Source organism: Artibeus jamaicensis, unplaced genomic scaffold, assembly GCF_021234435.1.
Source record: "Artibeus jamaicensis isolate MK-2021 breed Jamaican fruit bat unplaced genomic scaffold, CSHL_Jam_final contig_332, whole genome shotgun sequence".
NCBI lineage: Eukaryota > Metazoa > Chordata > Mammalia > Chiroptera > Phyllostomidae > Artibeus > Artibeus jamaicensis.
In genome coordinates, this window is record NW_026521788.1 from 16358316 (window position 1) to 16382584 (window position 24269).

General features: G+C 36.7%; 1 protein-coding gene across 7 annotated transcripts in view; it reads right to left on the bottom strand.

Moving 5' to 3' along the window:
* Positions 1 to 24269, bottom strand: part of JMJD1C (jumonji domain containing 1C) — a 311987-nt gene that overhangs the window by 41143 nt on the left and 246575 nt on the right. For 5 of the 7 annotated variants that reach the window (XM_037158683.2, XM_037158682.2, XM_053664018.1 and 2 more), the window contains 6 exons: positions 13307 to 13412; positions 10542 to 10666; positions 9235 to 9378; positions 8942 to 9134; positions 7152 to 8833; positions 3189 to 3361 (listed from right to left, as the gene is read on the bottom strand). In XM_037158683.2, the coding sequence (XP_037014578.2) occupies positions 3189 to 3361; positions 7152 to 8833; positions 8942 to 9134; positions 9235 to 9378; positions 10542 to 10666; positions 13307 to 13412 (2423 nt within the window). Of the gene's footprint in view, positions 1 to 3188; positions 3362 to 7151; positions 8834 to 8941; positions 9135 to 9230; positions 9379 to 10541; positions 10667 to 13306; positions 13413 to 13986; positions 14632 to 24269 lie in introns of those variants that run through there. The other 2 variants (XM_037158686.2, XM_037158688.2) reach the window with 2 other exon arrangements.

The following is a 24269-nucleotide window of genomic DNA, read 5'->3' on the forward strand; positions in this document are numbered from 1 at the left end:
AATACGAAACATTTTGGGCACATCTGCTTTGTTGTTTTTTAATATTATATTTTACAGATTATTACTACAGTTGTATTGATTTTCCCCTTTGCCCCCTCCACCCAGCACACCACTGTCCCTCAGGCAATCCCCCACAACTGTTCATGTCCATGGGTCATGCGAATAAGTTCTATCGCTACTTCCATTTCCTATACTGTACTTTATATCCCTATATTCCCATGGCTATTCTGTAACTACCTATTTGTACTTCCTAATCTGCTCACCTCCAAACCCATTTCCCCACTCACTCCTCCCCTCTGACAACCATCAAAACTCTGTATCCATGATTCTATTCTTGTTTGCTTTTGTTTTTTAGATTCCGTTGTTGATAGATATGTATTTTTGCCATTTAATTTTTCATAGTTTTTCTCTTTTTCTTAAATAAGTCCCTTTAACATCTCATATAATAATGGTTGGGTGATGATGAACTTTAGTTTTTCTTGTTTGGGTAGTGCCTCATCTGGCCTCTGATTCTAAATGATATTTTTGCTGGGTAGAGCACTCTTGGTTGTAAGTCCCCGCTTTTCATGACCTTAAATATTTCTTGCCAGTCCCTTCTATCCTGCAAAGTTTCTTTTGAGAAATCAGATGAGTCTGATGGGAATGCCCCTGTGAATAACCAAATGATTTTCTCTTGCTGCTTTTAAGATTCTATTTATCTTTAACCTTTGGCATTTTTATTATGTATCTTGGAGTGGGCCTCTTTGGGATTCTCTGTGCTTCTTGGACTTGCCTGTCTATTTCCTTCACCTACTTAGCGAAGTTTTCTTTCATGATTTTTTCAAATAGATTTCCAATTTTTTGCTTTCTCTTTTCCTTCTGGTACCCCTATGATGCGAACATTGGACTTCTTGCAATTGTCACAGAAGTTGCTTATACTATCCTCATTTTTTGGATTCTTTTCTCCCTTTTGTTGTTCTAAGTTTTTGCTTTCTTATGTTCCAAATCAATCACTGATTTGAATCTCGGCTTCATCCACTCTACTGTTTATTCCCCATAAATTGCACATTTCTTACTGAATCTTTTTTTATGCTGTTGTGGTCCTCATTAAGTTCCTTGAGCAGCCTTCTACGCAGTGTTTTGTACTCTGTACCTGATATAGATTATCTCCATTTCGTTTAGCACTTTTTCTGGAGTTTTGATCTGTTCTTTCTTATGGGCCATGTTTGTCTCCTTGTTTCAGCAGCCTCCCTGTGCTTGTTTCTCTGTATTAGGTAGAGCTGCTCTGACTCCATGTCTTGGTAGCATGGCCTAATGTAGATATCCTGTAGGGTCCAGGGGCACAGCCTCCCCTATCACACAAGCTGAGCACATGAGGTATGCCCTTCATGTGGGTTAAGTCCACTCTCCTGTTACATTTGAGTCTTGGTTGCTCTTGGCAGATCAATGGGAAAGATTTACCTAGGCCAGTTAGCTGCAAGGATTGGCTGTACCTACCTCTGTCCTCCATAGTGGATCAGCTGTGCAGGGACAGGGTAGTAGTGCTCTGAAGTGGTGTGTATTGTCCACTGGATGTGCTGGCCCTAAGGTTTCCCAGGTGGTTCTGGCCAAGGTCAGCCCCCACCTGTTTTTTTGCAAAGGGCAACACTACCTGAGCTAGGCTTGGAAATTCCAAGCCAAAGCCAAGCTATGAATCTAGGTTGGCCGTTGCTTGTGCCAGACCTGGGGCTCACTGAAGCCTGCTATTGCTTGTTTGAGAGGATTTACTAAGTTGTGCAGCATGAGACAAGGTGAGTATTTCATATGGAAAAGCAGCTTGGGTGGCTCCAAAGTTGGGTGGGGTGGAGTCTCTTGGAGACATCCAAGGTGGGTCAAACAATGTCAGCCAGGTTGATGGAGTCTCAGATGCGGCTCCAGCCTTCTGGCTCTGTGGGAAGAGGGTTCAGAAAAGGAACAATGGCTTCTGCTTGCCTTGCTGTCAAACATCTCAGTCTCTCATTGTGGGCCACTGGTGACTTGTAAGCTGCTATCCAGGTACTGGAGCTCAGAGGGAATGAGTCTGAATAGGTGAGTCCATGTGTAGGGGTCTTGAAGAGGATCTGCTTGGGGGCTCCATAAGTTTCTTCCACTAACCTAATCTCCACTGGTTTTTTCAGCCAGAGGTTGTGGGGATTTATCTTCCTGGCTCTGGAACCCTAGGCTGGGGTCCTGCTGGGGCTGGGACTCCACACTCCGAAATAACCCTCCTGAATTTTTACCCAACACTTGTGGGTGAGGGACCAGCCTGTTCCCCATCTGTGCCCCTCCTAATTTAGATGGATGTGGTTTCATTTATTACATAGCTCTCAGACTTCCATTCAATTCTACTTCTGGCAATTCGGAGTGATGGTTGTTCTATATTTTATTTGTAATGTTGATGTGGTTGTATGAAGAGGCGAGCCATCTGTGTATGCCACCATCTTGATGGAATGCTTTATTTATTTCAAGAAAGGTAAAAATGAAACCGAAATGCAAAAAAGATTTGTGCACTGTATGGAGAAAGTACTCTCACTAATCTAAAATGCAAAAAAATGGTTTGTGAAGCTTCGTGCTAGAGATTTCTCACTGGACAATGCTCCACGGTCAAGTAGACCAGTTGAAGTTGATGGTGATCAAACTGTGAAATTATGAGAAATTAACTGACAACAATCAATATGTTATGCCACATGGGATAGCTGACATACTCGAAACATCCAATCAATAAAGTTATGGTGAAAACGGGAAAAAAAAATGTGTCTTCTTAAAAACAAACAAACAAACACCATACAGACTTTTTGTCCAACCCAATACATTAAAAAATAGATAGAATAGCAGTTGTTTTAACCCTAGTTTTAAGACAGTTATTAACTTAAAATCACCTACTTAGAAACTGTATTAGGAATAACTATAAAAGAGTCCTGGCTGGTGTGGCTCAATAGATTGAGGGCTGGCGTGCAAACTGAGAAGTTGCCGGTTCAATTCCCAGTCAGGGCACATGCCTGGGTTGCAGGCCAAGTCCTCAGATGAGGGCACGTGTGCAAGGCAACTATTACACTCTCCAATAACGATATTTCTCTTCCTCTGTCTCCTTCCCTTCCCCTTTCTCTAAATGTAAATAAATAAAACCTTTAAAAAAGGGAATAACTATAAAAGAAAAGGCATTTGTTAATGTTAAGCACTAGTCAACTTACTCTTTATGATGATCTACTAAACTTTTTGTCAATGGTGGACTGGAATGTGTTGTAATTTTAAGAGGCCGATGAGGTTCTGCGCTGGATGGTCTGACAGGAATGTGACTAAGTAATCCAATACCGTCTGCCGAGGTCACAGGAGTGGGTTGATGTAACCACGAGCTGGGAGAATTCTATAAAAAAAAACCCCAAAACCACACTTCAGTTCATAGAAAAAGCTAAAAGCAGCACCACAGTAGGATTTAAAGAACAGTATATTTATGAAACATGTGACTTTTTCTAAATGCATCTTATGAGAAATATGCAGACAATAAGTAACCAATATAATTAAGAGTATGTTAAAAGTAATCAGCATTAAGATAGTAATTTCTAGAAATTTATTATTTATTTTGTTGAATGTAGATTTTGAAATCATTGCCTTTAACATATCAAAGACTATAGCAGGGGTGTCCAAACTTTTGGCATCTATGGGCCACACTGGAAAAAGAAGTATTGTCTTGGGCCACACATGAAATACACAAACACTAACAAAAACTGATGTGCAAAAAAAGGTTTTAAGTAGATTTACAATTTTATGTTGGGCCACATTCATAGCCATCCTGGGCAGCCTGCAGCCTACAGGCTGGACACTCCTGAGTCACTGTAACTTATATGATTGCCTGAAACTCTATAATCAAAAAAATTTATGTAAGTACTTTAAAAACTCAGAATTTGTTAATCCTAAAATATATTTCACTACATACAGAAATTATAATCAAGTTCATTAGATAATTTTGTCATGAAAAAGAACAAACATTTTCAATGTAACAATTTACTTAGAATTGGCAGAAAATGATGTTTCAAGATTCAATTGTACTCCATTTCACTATAAACTCTAAACACTGTTGGGCCATTAAACTCGCAGGAATGTAAGTATAATAAAACTATTTTTTTATATGTCAGTATGTTGCCTTTCTCATACTGAGTATCTGTTGACATTGATCTGTAAATTGACAACATCGAAGGACATGCTTATGAGTTGTTTTTATGCTATGACTCACTGACATTCTTCCAGAATATGATTTATTGAGTACACATACTGGGAAATATAATCCTTCGATTCTGATAGAGGAAATAAATTTTACATCTCTAGAAGATAATGCAGAAGCAATATATTACACCAAAGACATAGTGCTGTTAAATTACTTAGATTACTAAGAATACATTATAAACCATAAACCTCATGAGAAAAAAATATACATACACGTATTATGCATGTACACAAATATTCAAATGTTTAAAAGGCTTCAGTTCTCCAAGACGCATAAGTTTTAAGTGATAATCAATCATGTGAATGGTGTTTACTATAAAATAACATTAAAAATAACTACCTAATTGATATTTTACTTTTATTTACAACACTAGGTTTAAGAGTTCTTCACTTTTGTTCACAATGGCTTTACATAATAAACGAAAATTTGATATGTCAGCTTTAAGAAGTATGACCAGTTAACAAAATATTTTATGCTGTAATAACATAGAAGCTAATTCTAGTACAAACACTGAGAGAGGCTCCTAACCAGACCATTTCTAACAGCTACTCAGATCTGTTTTCCAGGTTTTGGAGGTTATGGAATTCAACTCAAGAAAATTTGTCAGCTCTTGGTCCCCATGCGTTCCTCTACCTAGTCTGTCCAATTACCAGCTGCAGCTACATTCACAATACATGAAAGTGAAGGGTCAGAGTAAAAATGTGGATGTACTGGGCACTCAGGTCACCAGGACTGCTTTCGATTCTGGCAAGAGTGTTCTTGATGTGATTAGTGACTCTTCATTAACTGGAACTATGTAATGTACACATTCTGGAAAGAATCGCCCTACTGTAAGATCAATGGCCCATGAGGCTCAGTTGGCTGGATGTCATCCCGTAAACCAAAAGGTTGTAGGTTTGGTTCTGGTTCATGGCATATGCCTGGGTTGAGGGTTTCTGCAGTCTGTGGTTGGGGCATGTGCATGCAAGGAGGGAACTGATCAATGTTTCTCTCCTTTTCTTTCTCCCTCTCTTCTCCTCTCTTTAAAATTAATAAGCATGTTTGTGGGTGAGTACATTAAAAAAAAAAGAGTGGGATTGGGAAACTTATGATTAACAGTAAGCACAATTCTTCTAGAATTGAGATTCTCCCCAAATCAAACTTAGGGATGCTGAAGAATCAATCCTGTAGGTCCCTGATGACTTCATTAGAGAAGGCCAAAGCTTATGTGAAACTGGAGTTAAAGAAGTTGATGTTTGTAATGGGAATAAACAAGTAATATCCTTCAAAAGCGGTGGGGTTCTATTTTGAAATCTTGATGCCCCTTACCACCAAGGTCAACTATCACAACTTGGGAATTAAGAGAGGACTCACATCCACAGTCTATGTCATTACTGCTACCCAAAATGTGTAACGGCTCCTCTGACAAACCTTTGGCACAAGGAACACCATACTTGCACCTACTACTACTACTAACATGGCTCTATGTAAGCAGTATTATTCCTAAAGTAAAGAAGGTTGCCAGTATTATCTTCTATAAGTTACCACCCCAATGTATCTATTGTGGATCTCTCCCAACTTGCGAAAGGTGTCAAAAAATACCCATGTTCATCGTATCATTATTAACAATAACCAAGGTATAGAAGTAACTCAAGTCCAAGGACAAATGAATATGTATCAATGTGGTATAAACATAAAATGGAACATTAATACAGCTTTAAAAAAGGAAATCCTGTTACATGCTACGAATATGGCTAAGCTATTATCAAAATTGTGCGATGTGAAGAAAGCCATAAAAGAATAAAACCTGCGTAATTCCACTCAAATGTAGTATCTAAAGCAGGCAGATATCATAGAAACAGAGAGCAGAAACATAGTTGCTAAGGACTCGGAGAAGGGGAAGGAAAACTTGTGTTTAAAGGGTATAAAGTTTTAGTTTTGCAAAATGAAAAAGTTCTAGAGGGCTGTTGCACAATAACGTGACTATACATAACAGTACTGTGACTTAAAAAGCTAGGATGGTAAACTAAAGTTACATGGTTTTTATCATAAAATAAAAAGAAAGAAGGAAAAAGAAAGAAAGGAGGTTAGAAAAAATTCTGAGGCACTGCTGAAGAGAATCCTGGGTTGCCTCAAGGACTATGTTAAGTTGTCTCCTAAAGTTTAACAGGGACCCCCGCTCCCCCATTTTTTATAATGAGGCTGGTAATGCCTTCAACAATTTCTTAGTATGAAAATGAATTTTGCTAGAGAAACCACATAGCCCATGAAGGAATCAGATCATTATACCATTACTTACAGCAATATTCTATCGGGCAGAAAAAAATCTAAGCCCCAACTTTACTGCCCAATATTGGGACCCTCTAACTCTGGCTCTCTTAAGAGAACAAGAGGATTAGATTCATAGCTTGTAATATACATCAATATGATGAATCCAGCTGGGGGGGTATAACAATTTGTCTTTTAAGAATAATTTGATAACACATATATGAGAAGCCTTTCAATTTTATATGATTTTAAAAATATTTACTCATTCACATTAGACAGAAAGGAAGGGGGAAGGGCAGTTGGGAGAGAGAGAAAACACTGATTTGTTATTCCACTTAGTTATGCATTCATTGGTTAATTCTTTTGGTATGTGACCTGACCAAGGACTGAAGCCACAATAACCCTGGCATATTCGGCAATGCTCCAACCAACTGAGATAGCTGGCCAGGACCTATTAATTTTTAATTCAGAAACTTCACTTCTAGGAATTTAGCTAAGCAAAAACAATTATGAATATGTACCACAATTAATTCAGAGTTCAGATTACATGGCTCCAAAGTTAGAATTGGAAAGTTTCATTATATTTAGAAAAATAACTCAAAAATTTTAATGCATTTTACAAAGCATTTGAACATATGTAGATTAACACATATATTGATACTTGGTTAAATACAACATTACTTACCCTCCTTAATGATGATTCAGCATTAACTGCATTTTCTGGGTGAACCCACTTAGAAGAAGGCAGACCAAGTCCTGAGTATGCATGTGTTCCATTTGGATATTGCCAAATAATTGGATAAAGACCAAGCTGACTATATGAAGCAGAAGGATGGGCTTGTCCAAGAAGGTGAGGTGACTGATGCTGTAACAACTGTTGCTGTTGCTGGTGTGCTAGTGCTAAGTGGCTCAAGCTGCTGGCATGAGCAGTTTCTAATCGTGGGTGGCCACCAAGTAAGGAGGCAGTGGGCACTCCAGGTAACACAGCAGGAAGTAAATGAGGGTGATGAACAGAATGGTGTGGACCACTAGTCAGAGGGTGAGTGTTAATGGTAGGCAATGGAGTTTGACTAGATGATCCAGCCAGCAGGTGGGGTGCAGGAGTTAAGGCAGGGTGATGGGTACCTGGATTTAAACAGGTTCGATGGGATGAAGAATGAAGAGGGAAAGGATGTTGGTTTAAGAAGGGTGAAATGTGATTAGCTCCTGTTTCTGATCCAATAAGTGCAGGATCTCTGTAAACTGTGAAATGCTCATTTTTATCAATGATTAGAGGGCTCTTTGTAGTATCCAATGTACTGCCTCGAGAAGGAACTGGATGAAAACTGCATCTTGATAACTCATGTTCTATCTTATTTACCAGTCTTCTTTCACCAGCAGCATGGCTGTTAACATAAGTGGCCTTAGGCTTTAGAGAATCAGGAGAATGGGTAGTTTTGGATTTAACAACTTCGGGTAAGGGACTAGATTTTGTCTTGTGAGCATCCACTGAAGCATTAAGTTTAGATTTTAAAATCTCTGGGGGTGGACTTCGCTTACGCAGCTTATCTTCCATCACAGAAACTGAGCTTAGAGAAGATGCATAAGAGACATACTGATTTTTCTCTTTTTCCATAATCAGATGATCATTTCCTGATGGAGCATTCTTAACATTTGATTGGGTTAAATCTACTTTAACTACATCACTGACCCAACTCTGGTCAGAATCTTGTTTTGCTGTTTCCAAGTATTTTGCATTTGCAATAGAATGTTTTGAATCACTAACATTAGAATCCATTTTCTGAAGTGTCTGAAGGCCAAAGGTATTTGAGTTTTCCTGAGCCACCTTTTCAGAGTTAGTGTCATTTGTAATATCGATAACACATTTTGGTGTGGGTGGTCTGGATGTAAACTGTTCCTTCGGTAATAATTCCACGGTATGAGTTTTTTCCATATTTTCCTGAAGAAGTAAATCATTAGAATTATGATCAGAAAGTGTGGCCTGTTCTGATGACTGAATAATAATTTTTTCTTGAAGCTGAGAGTCAACAAACTTCTGCTTCTCTGTTTCTTCATGTTTTTTATCTTCTTGTATTTGATCCCAGGGAGGCTGGCTGTCCATTAGTGTCTCCTCTCCTGCCTTCTCATTATTTTCGGATTTTTCTTCTTCTCCATTCACCTTTGAAGTATTTTTATTTTTTAATTCATTCTCTGGTTTCTGCTCTAAGGGATTATTTATTATTCTCTTATTTGAATTTTCTGAGTCACTGTTCTCAGAAAAGTCTGAAATGTTGTCTGTTCGTAGTCTTTTCATATTTAGTTTCTTTTCATCCTCCTCAGGTTTCCTTCTTTTGTTCATCAACTGTTTGTTTTTACCTTTAGGATTTTCTGCAAGATTAAAAAAAAGTGTTATTTTTCATATTAATATTAAATAAATACGTTTTAAGTGTACTTTTTAAAAATTCTCATTCCCTTAAAAGAAAAAGTGGAGCCTACCTCCTCGTCCTATATAATCGTATTTTTCCTCCTTCATCTTCTCTTCATCTGGTATGCTGCTATCTGAGCCCTTCCTCCTATTCGAACGGATATTTCTTTGTTGCTGTTGCTGGTGTGTATTCTGTTTTGGTACAGCAGCTTGGGAGTTCATTGCTGGTCTGGGACTATTTGCCTGGGCACGTGTATAATGACCCTAAAAAAGAACCAGTTGATAATGATTTGGTTACTACCTGATCCTAAATAACTTAAGGGAACAAGTTTTTACAGTAATCTAGAACTAACAACATACATACGTGAACAGCGTTGCTATTTTGACTGGCACGAGACCTTCGCCGTGATGTAATGCCAATATTTTCACCTTTTAACAGAGAGTGAACAACATCATCCAGAAAGGTCATTTGAACCATAGAAGGATCGACATTCTGTGGTTCTAATACCTAATCCATGACACAAGACAAGAATAAAAATTAAATCCAATCAGTTAACCAATGTAATCTTAGGTACACATTCATTACTGAGTAGAAATGTCTAAAAATCAGTCTGGAATCCCTAATTTATATAAGATACTGCTATACTTATAATAAGTCAGTTTTAACAATCATAGAGAAAATTATGTTTTTAACTTTCTTCTGAAACCTACTGCTGTACCTATGCTAACCAAAAATTAAAAAGCAAATGTATTCAAGTACCCCCTGAAAAACAAGGATAAAAATTAATGAGTGTAATGCTAAGTTGAAAATGTATTTTAAAAAAAGGAAACAATTTTCAAAAAGCAGGTATAAAACTAAAGGGTAAAGCTTAAGCAGGACAAAAATTGAAGACAAAAATTGTTTAAATAAATAACACTAATAATAATTTGTAAAAGACAGGTTAAAGAAAGAACTATTTTAAAAACTAAAAGCAATTTTGTTTCTGAGATGTGAAAGTTTATCACTATTTTACAAAAAATAGCAATAAATAATATAGTTATTAATCTGACTAAATTTTAATGAAAGTATTCAAATTGTTTATAAACAGGGACTCATTTATTCGCGTACTCTCTACAACCCACACAGGTAGGATGGTGTAAATATCTTTTTTTTTTTCCAGGAAAATAAATTATAGCTTCAAAATACTTGAATCAACACTTTCAGACTGTTACTTAAAAATGTCACTTGAAATTTGTATCCTTATTACTCACTATAAAACTTAACAGAACATACCAACTCCGAAATTTAGTGTGAAAAGGACTACAGTGTTTGTTAAAGTTCTCAACAGTACAAACATTTATGAAATATTTTATCCCTGGAGAAACAAGATAGCTAGCTTTATGAAAAAATTTAGCTGACCTAAAGATAAAAAAAAAAACCCAAAACACTATCAACTAATAGTCTGATGTCTGTATTGCAGAAATTTTATCAATGTTGAAATAAATTTGGCATCATTATATCCCTGTGAACTAGAGACCCCTCTGTAACATCTATATATTTGAACTTAATAGGGTTATATGACTAAAATAACAAAGATTATTTAGTGTCAATCTGCTGATCCATTTTTGGGGTGACATGTAATATCTGAATTGTAAATATTTCTCTAAAAAAATATTAGCTGGACTATTTACCTGATCATTCATAACGATCATGGTGCGAGTGAAGAGATCATGATGAGTAATTATGCCAGTAAACCACTGGGTGGCAGAGTCTTGTCTATATACTCTCACTCTGTATCCATTTAAGGAATAAGGACCTAAAAAGAAAAGAACCCACAAGAAATAAGGATATCTTAAATGGGGACATTTTCTTTTAAAAACTATCTTTTAGGAGAAACAGGAGTTATGTTACAGACGAATGATATACTTGAGTCTATCAGTTCTCAAAAACATGTATTATAAGACAGGTGAATACATGTTAATGATAACTAAACACACTGAACTAGACACAAATACTAATTCAATGGAAATAAAGTAAGTCAGAAAGAATGTCTCTGGGATCAAGAAAGAAACTGGTATGGTTTCGAAGGTATTTAGCAAGGTTGGCGTACATAACTAAATGGCTAAAATGAAAAGGTAATTTGGTACTTGATGCCTCAGCTGCTAAAACTTTATCATAAGAAACTACAGATTTTGATTCTTTTGTGACAGCGAGGAAAAGCTGCCACAAGTCTTAAATCATGTAGAGACTGTTAAGTGAATTTATGAATTCACTTAATGCTTTGACACTAAAGCATTAAATGCCTTTTTACAAAGCATTTGATACTAAAATTTTGATACTAAAATGCTTTGTAAAAAAATGTGGTATACATTTGGATTAAACTCACTTTTTAAAAAGCCATCTACATATAGGTATGCCATATCTTTACAAAAATATGCCTATTAAAACTCACTCCATAGAGGAACATATTTGGCGGGGCAAGTAGGTTTACTGTTGTATGTGAAAGACTTTATTCTTGTATTATTATTATATAATTTTCCATATGAACTGTAAACTTGCTTTTGCACCACGATGTATAATGGAGATACATTTTCCCCTAATTTACAGGTACTAAAATGACATGAAGTAATTTAGAATGTTAACAAGAACTGGCAAGTAAGGGAACACGTGTGCTAGTGCACCTTAATGGGAGTATTTATACAGTAACAATTTACAAAGTACTTTCAAAATTTGCAAGTGCTCACTTAATCTTCAAATCTTAGGTACAGTTTTTCCCTTTTACAAAAATTAAGAAAGTGAGGTTGATAGGTTAAATAAATTAAGTGAAATGACTATAACTGGATTTTATTTTTGATTTTTAGATCAATATTTTCTTCTACAGTGGTATTTAACATACCGATTAATGGTTTACTATTTATTAGCCAGTTTTAAAATTCTTTATGCCAGTATCAACCTAAAATAGAAATCAACAGATCTGTAGAAAGTATTCTATATGACCTGCAAATTAAATATACTCATATCCATATCAGGTATATAAAACTATAGTCTTTGCTAACTATGAAAGAATAAGACTATAAATTTCTTTCTAAATGTAATATAGAAAAGACTTACAGAATAACTCCAAATAACAATCAAATTTCAATTCCCAACCAAACAATTAGACTTAGCCTCACATAATTCTGCATAAAATGGCAGGAACTATACTGCTTTAGTATTTTCACCTCTTAAGAATATGATAAGAAAACAGAGTTATTAAAAAATATTAGCCTGGTTTCTCCACTAAATAAATTGTAAAAAAACAAAACAAACAAACAAAAGGTAAGACAGGACGTAAAAACCAATCAATTTGTGAATATTTTTTAATGCCCTGGTTTATTATTATATCACTCAATCTCATTAAAAATCATTCAAGATGTTTATGAGACAAATGGAAATTCTGAGCATTTAGTATTTGATATCAAAAAACTACTAATGGGGGGGGTTTAGAAAAAGGTTAAAAAACTATTAATTTTTTTTAGCATGATGGCTTTATATATAGATAGAATGTGGCAATGTCTGGAATTTCATAAAAATAAATGGGAATATAGATGTAGCAGGATCCACCATCGTTATATAGTTGCTGGAGCTTAGAGACAGACACATAGAAGCTCACTGAAATATGTTTTGACTTCTCCATATTAAAAGTGTAAAAGGTATTTAGCCTAAAAATTTAGTAAGTAGATAATCTGCTGCCATACCCATACAAAACAACTTTAGGATTATCTCTATTAATACTTAAATGGCATGAAAATTGAGGTTTCAGATAAATATGGGAATATTATCAACAAAATCCCTTTTATAAGCACTCAACATATTATCAATACTTTACACATCATCCTAGTTTCAGTTCAACTTCACAATAGTTTGATTACTTTTACAGATTTTTACTGACATCACTAAGAATTATAAAATCTCATTTGTCAGAAACTCATATATTGTAGACAAACTTGTAACTTACTAAAAAAAGAAAAAAACTAAGACTAGTATTAAGATAATCACAGAGGAAGGCAAACTGAAATAGTCCACTTTTATCAGATACCAACAGCACTCTTCAAAGGAAATCATTTGTGGCTTTAGGCAACCAGCTACTGCAAACAATGCTTCCTTTTCCAGGAAGGACACACCTAAGGCAATCTGTAAATATGGAAATTTTTCCTATCAACAAAACATCTGTGTGGCTCTAATTTCATGCCAGGCAGTTAGCTCAAATTAGTTAATAAATTGGTGAAGTTATCAACTTTCTATTATTATAATTTTGATTTTGCTATTCTTTCCCCAGAACTGTATATAACTCAAAATATTAGACTGGCCTTTCAATTTATATTGCACATAATGGAAACCACCTAAACCAAACAAGAGAAAATGCCCAGGTAAAAACAAAAAACAGAAACACAAAACAAAACTTCAAAATAGTTACCTTGCATAAAAATCTCCTGAACCTTCTGTTCCTTTACCCAAATTTTCACTTCTTCCTGAAGTTGCGGGTTGTCCCTGAGAACTGGGTTTAGGCTGTCTATGTCGTCCTAGAATTAGATTGAAAAAATACCCATGTTATGCTATTATAACATTAATGGTTACTGATTTTCCCTCCTATACATTCTAAGAATTGAAAGATATTCCTTGATATAAATGTATGCAGAAACACAAATTCGTAAGTTACAGTTCATTAGTAATTATATAATAATAGAACACAACAATTAATCCATGGTAAAATTGGCTCCTTGACAACAATGTCCTAAAGGCAAAAGCTAAAATTTACTCATGTGTTTATAACTTAGAGTATGGTCTTATACAAGTCACTCTTGAAAAGGGTTTCACTGTTAGAAACAATATACAAATGAAACAGCATCAGGTCATCTAGGACTGGCAGCAAAAGAATCAAGTTGAATATTTTAGCGACAATATAAATACACAGATGAATTACTGTCTTCCCATAATGCTTAAAATGTTAGTTCTAAATGACAAAAAGTCATTATCTACTGTCTTGATTTAAATGTCATTAGTTCTGTCCTACTCAAACTCATCTGACCAGTAACTTCACTGTTAAAAGTTTTATTTTTCAAGCCAGTGTCAAAGCATCCAGGCAATCAAAATTACATTATTGATGGTATTATCCTTGTAACAGGGTGGATCTAGACACAGAAACAACCGGTTCTCTCGATGGAGATGTGAATCACACAGTCACATGGTTTCCCACAATCTGTTGGTCTCCCGCTGGACTCTCTGACATTCTGTTCTCTCTCTCTCAAAGCACCTCTGCTGCTCCTGCATTTGAGATCAGCGGCAGGAGCCCTAGAGTGGAGCTGGGAAGAACAAAGCAGCACTGTCAATTGGCGGCCCTTAAAAAAACAGACTGGTAGATGACGGAAACCAGTGAATAGAAGGAGCTAAATGAAGAAAATTATATCTCTTGAATAAAAATAATCTGGCAACTTGGAAAAGCCAAAGTGGCTGAACAGTAAAAAGAAGAACTCCTAATCAAGCAGGGTCAGCCATACGTCGCTCTTCTTCTCTAAAGTTTATCTAAGTAAAGCTTTCCTTCTCATCTCATCCCTGCTTTTAGGGAGAAATCTGAATTTTGGAATAATATTGTGGTAGATACTCTGATCAATTTCTTTCCTTCCTGGTGAACACTGACAGGTGAAGTCCTTTAAAGCAATCAAATATGTTTCTTGAAAGAGATACAGAAGTGGTACTTTATACCAGAGGTAATAACTAGAGTGAAAAGTGTCACACAAAAATGTAGATATAATTTGTCATTTTGAAAAAACAAAAATGCCCATGATATGTCTTCCTTTTTGCAAAAAAACTTTCTGGGAATCCCTTTTCTGCACTCCATACCCTTAATAATATACGGTACACTTGGCTAACACCATCGTTTTCAGATTGGAAAATAACATGGGAATTTCAGACTAGAACCCTCTTGATGCACACCAGGTGACATCTATGTCATCTATGACAGACAAAACACAGGAAACTTTCTATTTCCCAAGGAAAACCATTACCATGTCCAGACAGCTATGGTAGCTACCAAGTCTCTTTTAAAATCTTTCTTACTTTAACTGCCATACACAGATCCAAGCTTAAAGCCTTGGAGTCAAACACAGAATTCCTAACTTAATAGTCTTTCAAACATTTGAATTCTGGTTTTATGTATCTGTAAACTCAAGTCTTTTCTGGTCTAAATACCCACCACATACAGGTACAAGTATGATCTACCTGTTCTGTGTACTGAAATTTTACATTTTAAACTACTGAAATATAAAGGTTATTTGCTGAACATTTATTTATAGTTTACTTATTCAACAGGTTAAAATAATTGGCTATATTTCCAAGATCATTAAGACAACATACAATATCTTCTCAACAACGATCAATATTCATTTTTAGTAGAAAAAGCATACCACTAAATAAGGGTCATCTGACTCTATTCACTAAAATGACCTTTACATTAAGTTCAAATATCTGTGTATAAATTTCCTTATCTATACTATACCCGCAGAGTAACTAATATCTGCCTCTTTCCACCTTAATATGGTTTTATAAGATTTTTAAAAATACCAAAACCAAACTTCTGATCAGGATGGTGGCACAGGTAAACACAGCTTGCCTCCTCACACAACCACATCAAAATCACAACTAAATTATAGAACAACTACCATTCAGAACTGTGAGATATCAAGTTAAGTGGAAGTTTGACAATTACAAAATTAAAGAAACCACATTCATCCACACTGGTAGGAAAGGTGGAGACACAGAATGGTCCCACATAAAACTTGTGGTGAAAATTCTGGAGGTGTATTTTGGGAGCAATAAATCCCAACCCTATACCAAGCCCCAGCCCAGGTTTCCAGTCCCAGAAGATAAGTCCCCATAACTTCTTGCTGCAAAAACCAGCAGGAATTGAGTCAGTGGAAGAAAATTCTGGAGTCCCAAGGAGTTACCCTTAAAGAACTCATACATGGACTTACTCACACTCACTCCCTCTGAGCTCCAGAACTGGAGTAGCAGCTTGAAAGACACTGGTGGCATACAGGAAGGAACTTAAGTGTCTGGCATCAAGGCGAGAACTGGGGGACACCTTTCTCCCAGAAAGGAAGGGAGAAGCCACTGTCCCTTTTCAAAGTCCCCCCTGCTCACCATGCCACAGAAGTATACCTGAGACTCCATTAACCTGACCAACATGGTCTGCCCCCAACTCTGAAGATCCCCTGAGGCTCCATGCCACCAAACTTACAGCTGTTAGCAGTGGTTTTTCATATGATTGGCTGGTCTTGGCTCAAGCTTCACAACTTCAAAAACCCTATCAAACAAGCAACAGCAGGCTGCAGTGAGGCCCCAGGCCCATACCTCTTGCTGAGTGGCCCAAGGCCTGTAACTAGCAGCAAGCAGCCTAGACTCACAGTTTGGCTATGCCTGGGAATCTCTAAGCACAGAACAAGTAGTAGCCATCTCATATTGCTTCATAGCTGAAGCAAGATGGCCCTGGGCAACACACAGGTGGGGACTGCCCTTGGCTTGCACCACTCAGGAAACCCAAAGAACCTGCCCATCCAGTGGACAACTATAGGCTATGTTGGAACAGTATCATCCTGCCCCTGCACAACTGACAGTCCATAGGTGGCAGAGGTTCCTGGGTCAGGGTCACAGCCAATCCTTGTAGCTGACTGGCATGGGTGAATCCTCCCACTGATCTGCCAGCAGCAACCAAACCTCAAATACAAGGAGGGTGTACTCAGCCAACAGGAAGGGTGCACGTCCAGTACCCAGCTTTGGTTGTCAGAGAGGTTGTGCCCCGGGACTTTTCAGGACATCTACTACATTAGGCAATAATACCAAGACAGATAGAAGCTCTACCTAATATAAAGAATGAACACAAGGAGGCTGAAAAACAAGGAGAGAAAGAAACATGGCCTATAAGAAAGAATAGATCAAAACTCAAGGAAAAAAAAACTACATGAAATGAGGATCAGCAATCAGAGGCAGAGTTAACAACACTGGTTTTAAGGATCCACAGAGAAACAAAGGACACACCAACTGAAATAAGAACAACTTATAGGGAAATAAGTACAGTGGATTAAGCTGAGAATCAAATCAATGACTTGGAACATAAGGAAGCAAAAAACAACAAGGATAAAAAGAATCCAACAACAACAACAACAACAAAAACAACAAACCCAGGGTCATGTAAGCAGCCTCTGGGACAATTTCAAACATTCCAACACTTGCATCATAGGGGTACCAGAGATTGGAAATCTATTTTAAAAAATAATGGAAGAAAAATTCCTTAATTTGGTGAAGAAAATAGATGTGCAAGTCCAAGGAACAGACTCCCAAACAAAATAGATGCAAAGAGGTCCACTCCAAGACACATCATAATTAAAATGCCAAAGGCTAAAGATGAACAGAGAATCTTAAAAAGCAGCAAGAGAAAAGCAGTTAGTTACATAGAGGGAAGTTCCCATAAAACTTCCAACTGATTTCTCAAAAGAAATTTTGCAGGATACAAGGGACTGACACATAATATTCAAAGTCGTGAAAAACAAGGACCTACAACCAAGTTTGTTCCACCTAGCCAAGCTATCATTTATTCATTTTGAGATTTTATGTATTTATTTTTAGAGAAAGAGGAAGGGTGGGAGAAAGAAAGGAAGAGAAACATCAATCCTTGGTTTCCTCTCATGTTCCCCCTTACTGGGGACCTGGCCTGCAACCCAGGCATGTGCCCTGAACAGGGATTGAACTGGCAACCCTTTGCTTTGCAGTCCGATGCTCAGTCCACTAAACCACACCAGCCAGGGTCCAAGCTATCATTTAGAATTGATGGGAAGATAAAGAGCTTCCCAGACAAGGAAAGACTGAATCGGTGCATTATCACCCAGCCATTATTATATGAAATGTTAAGGGGACTTACCTCAGAAAAATTATGAACAATGAAATGGCAAAAATACATTATCTATCAAGAACTGAATCTAAAAAACAAACTAGCAAACAAGAACAAACAGAATCATGGCTAAGGAAAGCATTTGATGGTTGCTAGGCAGGGGAAGGTTAAGAATAGTGTAGGAAATATCGAAGCCAAAAAACTTCTATGAACTATAGAGGAGAAATGTGGGTGGGAGAGGGTGTGCAGAGTGGAGGTAAGTGGGGGGGGGGGGGGAATGGGACAACTGTAATAGCATAATCAATAAAATATATTTTTTAAAAAATAGCCACGGGTATATAAAGTACACTATAGGAAATGGCATAGCCAAAGAACTTATATGCATGACCCATCATGGACATGAACAATGGTACAACGATTGCCTGAGGGAGTGGGAGGTGCTGGATAGAGGGGCCAAAGGGGAAAAATTGAGACAGCTGTAATAGTACAATCAATAAATTTTTTTTTAAAAATACGAAGACCAATTTTCTGAAAATATCCAATTCTGAATTATCCATGGTATTAGGTGACTTTGATTACTAAATTAAAATTCATGATAATCATCAAAACATGTAGTCTGGTTATGATAGTCATTTTGTTACTAAACTCCTCTATGTATAGTACTTTGAAAATTACAGGTACTTCTGTTTATTGTACTACTCATTTCTATTGTTAGCCTTTTAAAGAGGCTCACAAAAATATAAATTATTAGTTCTTGTAAGAGTTGCTAACAGTCAGGCAAACAAAGTTTCTCCCCTTTATTTTTTTATTTTAATTTTTCAGAACAACACTTACAAAAAATTTATTTATTTATTTTTAGAGAGGGGGAAGGGAGGGAGAAAGAGAGGGAGAGGAACATCAATGTGTGGTTGCCTCTCACATGGCCCCCACTGGGGACCTGGCCTACAACCTAGGCATATGCCCTGACTGGCAACTGAACCAGTGACCCTTTGGTTCATAGGCCAGCCTTCAATCCACTGAGCCACACCAGCCAGGGCTCTCCCCTACATTTACTGACTTTAACAATTTTGTGAAAGTGTTAAAAATCAGATACAAGGTAGGATAGATTCCAAGAGATAAGAAATTAGGATCTGTAATTAAAATTGCTATAAATATTCACTATCTTTCACAGAGTGCAATTGACTGATGAAGAATTCCAGCTGTCTGGTGTTTGAGATTAAAAGAATAATTGCACAATATATCACTTTTCAGTAACTGTAAAGTCACCTGCACAATTTTAATTTTGAATAACTAAAATGTTTCTTAGTTTCCCATAAACAAACTACCCAGAGAGCAAATGAATATCATCTTCTATCAACATCTTCTTTTTTCATACACCCTGTCCTACGTATTAACATTGCTAGTTATGACCTCTAGAAATAGAACTTGTAATTGTAAATGACTAACGGGGGAAAAATCAGTTAAACAGGATCTACTTCAGTAGAAACTTATATAAAAAACATGAAAAAAGTTCTAAAAAATGCCTTAAATGCAGTTGTAGACTATCCTGTTAACTTGTGTGCTATTCCTATTTTTGTAATAGAGCATTTTAACTCTAGTTGAACACTAATGGGGCACTATGATATAAATAACAAAGAAAAATAGCTAACATGACTGCATTTTTCATGGTTCCAATTCTATCCATTTCACATCATCAGTTAATCCTAAGAATTTAATAAAGTAACATTAAGTTATCCAATATCAAGAAAGCTCTGTAAACAGCATAGTTACTAGAGCTAAATGGTCTGTCCTTTTCATAAAATGAGAACTGTAAATACAACTGGAGGTTTGAATTATATTCATAATGGTGGTTTACAGGATTATATACATATTAGATGCACATTTATAAAAATCTCTGGTTATAAGTTGTTGAGATGATGGAAACCTTAGTTCTCTGACCTCCAGTCTAGAGGCCTAGGTAAACACACTTAGCCTCCTTGTACAACCATAAGAAAGATCAAAGGTAACCTCAAAACAACAACAAAAAAAACCCTAGAACTGCCAGAAAACTGAACTATTTGGAAGTCCGACAACCAAGGATTTAAAGAAGCCATATTCATGCAGTTATAGGGCAGAGATAACTCAGTGAGGTGGTAGCGAGGTGTCCACCAGCAGAATTAGCAGGCCAACATTCACATCTGGTGGATAAAAATTTGGAAAAGTACCTAGGGAACAACTGATCCCAGGCACAGGCCAGACTGTGGAGTCCATGGTTCCAGCACCAGAAATATAAAGCCTCATAACCTCCGGCTATACAAACCATTGAGGTTAAAGCAGCAGAAGAAACTCCCAGTCTCTAGAAGAGTCTGTTTAAAGGGCCTGCATGGACCTGTAACTTAAATGCAAACTCATCCACTTTGGGACCGGGGCAACAACTAGAAGGGTGCAGTTGCATACAGGAAATGGGTAAAGTAAGTTGAACAGAAGTGAGTGCCCAGCAATCCTCCAGCAGCCAGAAAGCGGCACTGTCCCCTCTGACCCCTCCTCCCACTAATAGAGACACAAAATGGTGAAGTGGATTGTCAGAGCCATTACTTAGGGTTCTGCCCTATATAAAACAGGTGCACTAAGACAGGGAGTCAAGGCAGATCTACCTTATACAGAGAAACAAACACAGGAAGCCTGCTAATATGAGGAGCCAAAGAAATACGGCCCAAATGAAAGAACAACAAAACCTCAGAAAAATAACTAAATGAAATGGAGATAGCAAACCTATCAGATGCAGAGTTCAAACCAATGTTGATGGGGCTGCTCAAAGAGAACTCACTGAGTATGGCAAAAGCATAAGGGAAGAAATGAAAGCTACATTATTATTTTGTGTCTTTTTAAAAGAGAATGAGCCCTGGCTGGTGTAGCTCAGTGGATTGAGCTCGGGCCTGCGAACCAGACAATCGCGGTTCGATTCCCAGTCAGGGCACATGCCTGGGTTGCTGGCTGGTTCCCTGCAGGCCAGTTCCCAGCAGGGGACACACAAAAGGCAACCATACATTGATATTTCTCTCCCTCTCTCCTTCCCTTCCCCTCTAAAGATAAATAAATTAAATCTTAAAAAAAAAAAAAAAAAAAGAGAATGAAACTGACTTCAATAGCAATTATGCCTCAACATTTTTAATCTCACAACACACATGCACCCATTACTAAAATTCCACGACCCACCAAAAAATACATTTTTGCCAATCTGACAAAAATACAAAAACCAATCATTTTGATTCGTTCACACTGCATAAGTATTTATTGTGTTAGTTGTCGTCATTTTTTATTTGACAATCTAAAGGAAAAACGTCAGTGCCTCTCACTAGGTGGGAATTGAATGCTTTAAAAATTCAAAACAGGTTACAAAAATCATTCTTTTAGAGTAATATTGCCTTTCTTTTTTTATTTTTAAACATTTTACTTGTTTATTTTTATTTTTAGAGAGAGGGGAAGGAAAGAAAAAGGAGAGGGAGAGGAACATCAATGCATGGTTGCCTCTCACATGGCCCCCCCCCACTGGAAACCTGGCCCGCAACCCAGGCATATGCCCTGACTGGGAATCAAACCATGACCCTTTGGTTCACAGCCCGTGCTCAATCCACTGAACTACACCAGCCAGGGCAATATTGCCTTTCTGACATTGTCTTGATTAAAATAACCTACCAATCTTTCCAAATTGTTTTATTTACATTTCATGGCTCAGTTTTAGAAAGACAATTTCATGAAGCACATAAATGTTATAAAAAAATAAAACTGTATTAGGCCCTTTGCAATAACAATTTACTTTAATCCATAAGAATGAAAATTAGAAAGTGATATTAGTTCATGATTCATTTCAGAATTACCCTAACTGAAACCAGATAGCATGATCTGAAATTATTAAAACGAGAGTACTTAGGATGAGTATTCCATCATCCTCAAAAATGTACCTTGAAGCTTGCTGCCACTGAAAGCAACCAGGCATTACATATCCATCCAAATATTTAAGGAATATCCCCCTGAAACTTTGATTTGGTATTACTTACCATTATTTATCATTAGATAACTAAAATAGAAATGGTTATGATGAATTTACATACATACATAGCATGAGAAACTATAAAAACATTGTAATTCCTAAAGTTTTAGAAAGTTTCAAGGTTTTAAACAGCTGTTTCTCTGAACTTGTGATTTTCCATATTAGTACTAAAATATGATAAGGTAAAACCACCACGTTCCTATATTATTTCATATATATATGACTCGACAGCTATTCAAAGTCTGTTTTCTGTTTAATTAAAAAAGTATTTTCTGCCCTTGCTGGTATGACCTAGTGGACTGAGTGCCAGCCTGTGGACCAAAGGATCGCCAGTTCAGTTCCCAGTCAGGGCCCATGCCTGGGTTGTATGGGCCAGGTCTCCAATAGAGGGTGCATAAGAGGCAACCACACATTGATGTTCCTCTCCCACTCTTTCTCTCACCCTTCCCCTCTCTCTAAAAATAAATTTTAAAAATCTTTAAAATTTTTTCTTGTGTTCAAATATTGAATAATCTGTAATTCCCGTGAACTTAGATGTTGCTGTTAATGTCATTTAAAGTGAGAAAGGTTCTAACTAGAGTGATCACTGAATATTTTAAGTTATTCTCTCTACTAGTTAATTTTGACATGCTTTGATTTAGAAAAGTGACTTTAACCTGGAGCCTTTCATCAAAAGTTATCAATACAAAGAAATAATCCCATCAAAACTGTATATTTAATATAATCCAATTTAGAAAATGTTGTCATACTTTTAGTCAACTCTTTATAGTTAAAGATGTATCCAGTTAATCTATATAAACTAAAATATGCTCAGTGGGGCATTATTATTTTTCAAAGCCTTCACAGCCTATCAATAACTTATAGTATTTGCCAAATGTATTTTTCCATAAAGATGAGAGTATACAATCATTACTTCTTAAAAATAACCTTTATTCACTGATTTTAGACAGATCAAATTGTTGTTCTACTTATTTATGCATTCACTATATTTTTAATTGATTTAGTATTTATTGTATTTCTTTCCATTACAATTTAATCCCCTTATACACCCTCCCGCCCAGCATTCACCACACTGATGTCCATGTCAATGAGTCCTTTTTCTTTTTTGCTCCATCCTTTTCCCCCCAACTCACTGTCAATTTTGCTTTCCATCTATGAGTCTGAAAGTTGTTTGCTCATTAGATTCCACATGCGAGAAATCATATGGTATTTGTTTTTCTGATTGGCTGGTTTATTTCACTTAGCCTAATGTTCTCCAGGGTCATCCATACTGTCAGAGCATAGGATTTTCTTCTTTTTTTCCTTATTCCAGGTGAATAGTATTCCATGGTGTAAATGTCCCATAGTTTTCTTATCCACTAATCTACTGATGGACACTTGCACTCCTTCCGTACCTTGGCGATTATAACGCTGCAATGAACACAGAGTTGCTTATGCTTTTTCAAATTACTGTTTTGGGTTCCTTCGGACATATTCCTAGAAGTGGACAGCTGGGTTGAAAGGCAGATCTATTTTTAATTTTTTGAGGTATCTGCATACTGCTTTCCACAGTGGTTGTATCAGTCTGCGTTCCCACCAACAGCGAGAAACAGTTCTCCTTTCTCTACATCCTTGCCAGGACTGGTTTGTTCATTTATTAATGATAGCCATTCTGTCAGGTATGAGATGATGTTATCTCATTGTGGTTTTAATTTGCATCTCTCTGACGATTAGTGACACTGAACATGTTTTCATGTCTATTGGCCATCTGTATATCCTCTTTGGAGAAGTGTCTCTTTAGGTCCTTTGCCTATAATTTTAATTGGATTGTTTGGAGGTTCAGTTTTGCTATGTTCTTCACAAATTTGGATATCAACTCCTTATCAGGTATATCCATGAATATGTTCTCCCATTCTGTGAATTATCTTTTTACTTTGTTAATGATTTCTCCTCTGCCGTGCAAAAAATTCTTAGCTTGATATGATCCCATTTGATTATTTTTCTTTTGAATCCCTAGCGTGGAGAGATATCTGATAAAATATCACTTTGAGCTATGTCAGGGATTTTGTGGCCTGTGTTCTTTCATGATTTTCATGGTTTCAGGGCTAACATTTAGATCTTTGATCCATTTTGAATTTATTCTAAGTTTGTGATGTAAGAAGGTAATCTAGTTTCATTTTTCTGCATGTATCTGGCCAATTTCCCCAACTCCATTTATTGAGTAAACTATCATTTGTCCATTGTACGTTTGCTTCCTCTGTCAAATATTAATAGATTATAAAGGTGTGGGTTTATTTCTGGGCTCTCTCTTCTGTTCCACTGATCTATGCCTGCTTTTATGACAGTACTATGCTATTGTTAAACTAACCAACCTGTAATCAGCAGCCAGGCCTAAGCTCCACAGGGTAGCACTGAATAATTCCCACAGGCCAGGTGGGGCTATTTGGAGGAGAGTGCTTGGGCTGAGAAAGATGGCCATTGCAGTAT